A 4,229-nucleotide genomic window follows, 5' to 3' on the forward strand; every position below is an offset into this window, starting at 1 on the left:
AAAGGAGGATGACCAGCAGCAAAGGCGGCAAGGGGAGGAGGAACAGGAGGGACAGGAGGAGGAAAAACCTCAACAACAACAGCAACAGCAGTCTGTGCCTCCGCCGCCACCGCCATCGCCACCAGCGCTTCCACTACTGCGTCGGCGTAGCCTTCAGCAACAGGACCTACAGCAGCAGCGAAAGGATGGAGGTGGGGTTGGGCAGGTGGAAGGCAGGCGGCACGAGCGTGGCCGGACGGGCTCCCGTCCGAATGAAGGTGGCAGCGATGGCGGCGCCGGCGTTGGTTGTCCCGTAGGGGAGGCCGTCAGCGTCAGAGGGGACATGGCGTCACACGACGGCTTAGGGCTCAGGAAAAGCCAAGATCGCCAGGTGGTCAAAAATGGCGGTCAAGGTCCTAGCCAGAATCGGAATCCGGATCGGAATCCGGATCGGAATCCGGATCGGAATCCGGATCGAGATCGAGGTTGGAGTCGGGAACGAGAGCAGAAGGCTGAGAGGGAGAGGGAACCAGATAGGCGTCGAGAGCGGGAAGGGGATCGGGAGCTTGCGTGGAGTCAAGAGATGCGGCGGGAGCCACCGGAGGGGTACGACAGAGAACGACAAGCGCGGCGGCGGCGGACACGGAGCAGAAGCCGCAGCGGGAGCCGTGACCGGGAGGAGCTCATACAAAGGTGCGAGCACAGGAAACCTTTCCGTGGCTCGTCTCGCACGGCAAACCTTCGTGTCTTGTCTTTCGTAACAAAGCAAAAAACATTTCCTCGCGTGTGCCGTTTTGCGTCTTGTAAAGAGCCATGTGTGAGGAAAGGTCACTCGCTCGCTCGGTGTTGTATTCTATATCAGGATCCGGATTAATATCCGGATTGAAAACTGGAAACGTTAGACAATGCCGTGGACATTGACCCAGATGGGACCGGGGACCAAGGCCAAGATCCGAGTCTAGAGTCGGAACCCCCCCTTGCGTGGAGGCAACCCCGTTCCCACGGCACCATGGTACCACGGCCCCAACCCGCACAGGGCAAGCCGCGAATTTCGCGACCGCGATCGCCACCTAGCTGAGCAGCGCCGTAGGGCTGACCGCGGCAGCAGCAGCAGCAGCGGCGGTGGCGGTGACGGCAATAACGGCGGCGGCGGCGGCGGCCGGGAGGGTGGCTGCACGGCCGACGCTTGGGTTCGCCGCCGACCCGGCGCCGGTGGCGCGGGCCGCCGATCAAGGTCTCGCTCCCGGTCCCCAGTCGATTGGATGACACGGCGAGCCACAGATCATCACCTCTATCCCCGTTCCCACGGAACAGGGAGCCGCGACCGCGACATGGCCGCGACCGCGGCCTTCCCCAGCCGCGACGCGGACCGGTCCTCAAAGCAGACGCCACCGCCGCCGCCGCCACCGCCGCCGCTTTCTGGACGCGGCTCCCGAGAATCCGAACCATCAGGGCGCGACCGCGGCCGCGACCGTGACCGCGAGCGTGAGCGGAATCGGGTGCCGCGGGCGCGGGACGGAGAACGTGAAGGGCGAGGCCACAAGCAAGACCGGCAGCCTGTGAGTGGCCATGAGCATCTGGACCTCGCGCATGTTAGACACAGGCGCCGAGGCGATGGTGGTGGTGGTGGCGGTGGCTACAAGCGGCCGCCAGAGGAAGCTTCTGGCCTGCCCCACCGCGATCACCCGTCACACTGTCGGCTGTCCCGCTCCCCGGGGTCCTCCCGAGGCAGTCCGGGGTCCGGGGCGGCAGTGCAGGGGGGAGGAATGCACAGAGGCGGCGCCAAGTCGCCCTCCAGAGGGGGCGCCAAGTCGCCCTCCAGAGGCGGCGCCAAGTCGCCCTCCAGAGGGGGCGCCAAGTCGCCCTCCAGAGGCGGCGCCAAGTCGCCCTCCAGAGGCGGCGCCAAGTCGCCCTCCAGAGGCGGCGCCAAGTCGCCCTCCAGAGGCGGCCCTGCACGAGGTCCTGGACAGGAATCCGCCAGCGGCGTAAGGCGGCAGCCCCCGGCAGCCCCTGGCCAAGGTAACGAAGAGGGAAGGAACCCGCTGACTGTTCTCTTGACTTTGCTCTCACTCTCATCGGGCTGTGGGCAACTGCAGGGGCTGGTAGATTTAAAAGCCTGGAACCTTGGAGCCTCCTCCCTACGCAAACCGTTGACGCTGTTTATTATATTTTCTTGTGCCGTCCGATGCCACCCCATCGCACTAGTGGACGCAGACACCGCAAGAGCATTAAGACATACCCATATGCAGGGCTCGGCTCTCGGCTGTTGGCTCTTAGGGTTTGTCAATGAGTTGACCACTGTTGCCTGGCGCAACCTGGCTTTCTTTGCGTGCTACGTGTCTGCCTCCCTGTGCGTATCTTCTCTGGTGTTTTGGTAGTTTGTGTGGGGGCACTGCACTGTATTGCTGGCACTTTTGCATGCAGCCGTGGATGCACATATCCCAGATTCCCCGCGCACATCCTGTAAAAGGGCGTTGCGCTGCTTTCTCCTTTCTCCTTTCTCCTTTCTGCCTGTAATCCGCTGCCTCCACCACTGCCGCGATATCAAACAGGCAAGCAACAGCAGGAGCAAGAGCAGGAGCAAGAGCAGGAGCAACAGCAGGAGCAACAGCAGGAGCAACAGCAGGAGCAACAGCAGGAGCAGCAGCAGGAGCAGCAGCAGAAGCAGGAGCAGCAGCAGGAGGAGCAGCAGGAGCCCAGCAACAGCGAGCAGAGCGATAGTCGCCCAGCTGCCGCGACGGCGGACGGTCCCTGCGGACCATTTCGGTGTTCCATTTCCAGGAGCAATAGCAGGGAGCCGCCCACCGTCGCGACAGCTGCAGCGGCAACGGCAGCGACGACGGCAACACAGCAGGCCGCCAGCAGCCGCGGCGGCGGCCATGGGAACAGCGGCGGCGGTAGCGGGGCATTGCAACAGTTTGTGGCGGATGGGGAGGAGGCGTACGTGCTGGTGCCGATGCCTTTGAGGTTGCTGCAGCAGGTGTGGTGGAGTGAATACCGTCCGGGCGGGGTGGGGTGGGTAGTGGGGTAGGGTGAGTAGTGGGGTAGGTAGGGGGATGGGTAGGTGGTTTAAGGAAGAGGATGGAGAAGGGAGAGGATGGAATGGCGAGTTATGAAGCGGGCGCTGCGCGGAGCCAGAAGGGGTTGTTACAGGTAATATTGGGGGACGCGGGACTGGGTAGTGAGGGGTGGTGAGGCGCAGGAAGGCGAGGGGGTGTAAGAGGACGTGAGGTGAGGCAGCACAACACTCAAACACCACTGTGGAGTGGCCGTGAGAGCCTCTGCCACTGGGGAAGCGCCATGCAGGCGTGATGTAGGTGTCACCCCTCAGGACAGCTTCAGAACAGGCGGAGTAGTTGATTGATTCGAGGAGAGTGGTCCTGCTCAGGAAAAGCGATTGGAGAGCAATGCGGCATTTTCGTACAAACAACAAAGCCCCCCTTGCCTCGACCGCGTTCCTGCCTGTCGTCCAATTTTGCCGCCGCCTTCCCGACATATCTTTCTTTCTCAGCTCACAATGAAAAAGGAAAATCAACTCTCCGGCTGCCGCTGATGCACACAGGGCGGCGTCTTGCCACCTGAGGTCGTGGTTGCCGCCACCGCCGCGGCCGCAGGCATGGCCATCATCCCTGGCGCACCTGCACCTGGCAACAGCATCCCCTCGGTGGCGGCGGGAATGCGGTCCGGCCCTCAGCTGCCGTCGGCACCGTCCACGTTCACAGCTACAATTCCGGAAGGGGCCATCACTGCTGCTACCGCTGCCGCTGCAGCCCCGCCTGGGGCCGCCGCTGGGACCGGCAGCTTCGGAACATCCATTGCCCCTGGAACGGTCCGTAACATCCTTCCTTTTATGTCATCCACAAGTGCAGCGCCGGCAGCGGAGGAGGCAGCGGCGATAGAAGCCAGCGGCCACGGGCGGCTGCCGGTGCTGGCGGTGGAGGCAGCAGCAGGGGCGCCAGCGGTGGGTGCTGCAGCGCTGGTCGGTGAGGGCGGCGGTCCAGCGGGAGTTGCTTCGGAGACTGCCGCGCAGGTGCATGGGGAGGAGATGTTGGGCGCGGCTCGGCAGGTTACGGACGCCATGCATGATGCCGACCTGCTGGCGCTGGCGCCATTTGCACAGCAGGCGCAGCAGGACAGGCCGCAGGCTGAAAACTATGTTTGGCAGCGGCAGCGGGAGGTGGTGCAGCAACAGCAGCTGGAGGAGCCACAAGAGCAGGCGCAGCAGCTGCAGAATGATTCAGCTACGGCAC

The 4,229-nt window shown here is 63.6% G+C and overlaps 1 protein-coding gene across 1 annotated transcript; it reads right to left on the minus strand.

The window, feature by feature from the left end:
- Positions 1–1,756: 1,756 nt before the first annotated feature.
- VOLCADRAFT_49017 (uncharacterized protein) lies at positions 1,757–1,930 on the minus strand (the record flags this gene model as incomplete). The annotated part of the gene is made up of 1 exon (XM_002955842.1): positions 1,757–1,930. A coding segment is annotated over one exon (174 nt), but the record flags the coding sequence as incomplete, so codon positions are not given.
- Positions 1,931–4,229: the final 2,299 nt, after the last annotated feature.

Source organism: Volvox carteri, assembly GCF_000143455.1.
Source record: "Volvox carteri f. nagariensis unplaced genomic scaffold VOLCAscaffold_55, whole genome shotgun sequence".
In the NCBI taxonomy this organism is placed as follows: domain Eukaryota; kingdom Viridiplantae; phylum Chlorophyta; class Chlorophyceae; order Chlamydomonadales; family Volvocaceae; genus Volvox; species Volvox carteri.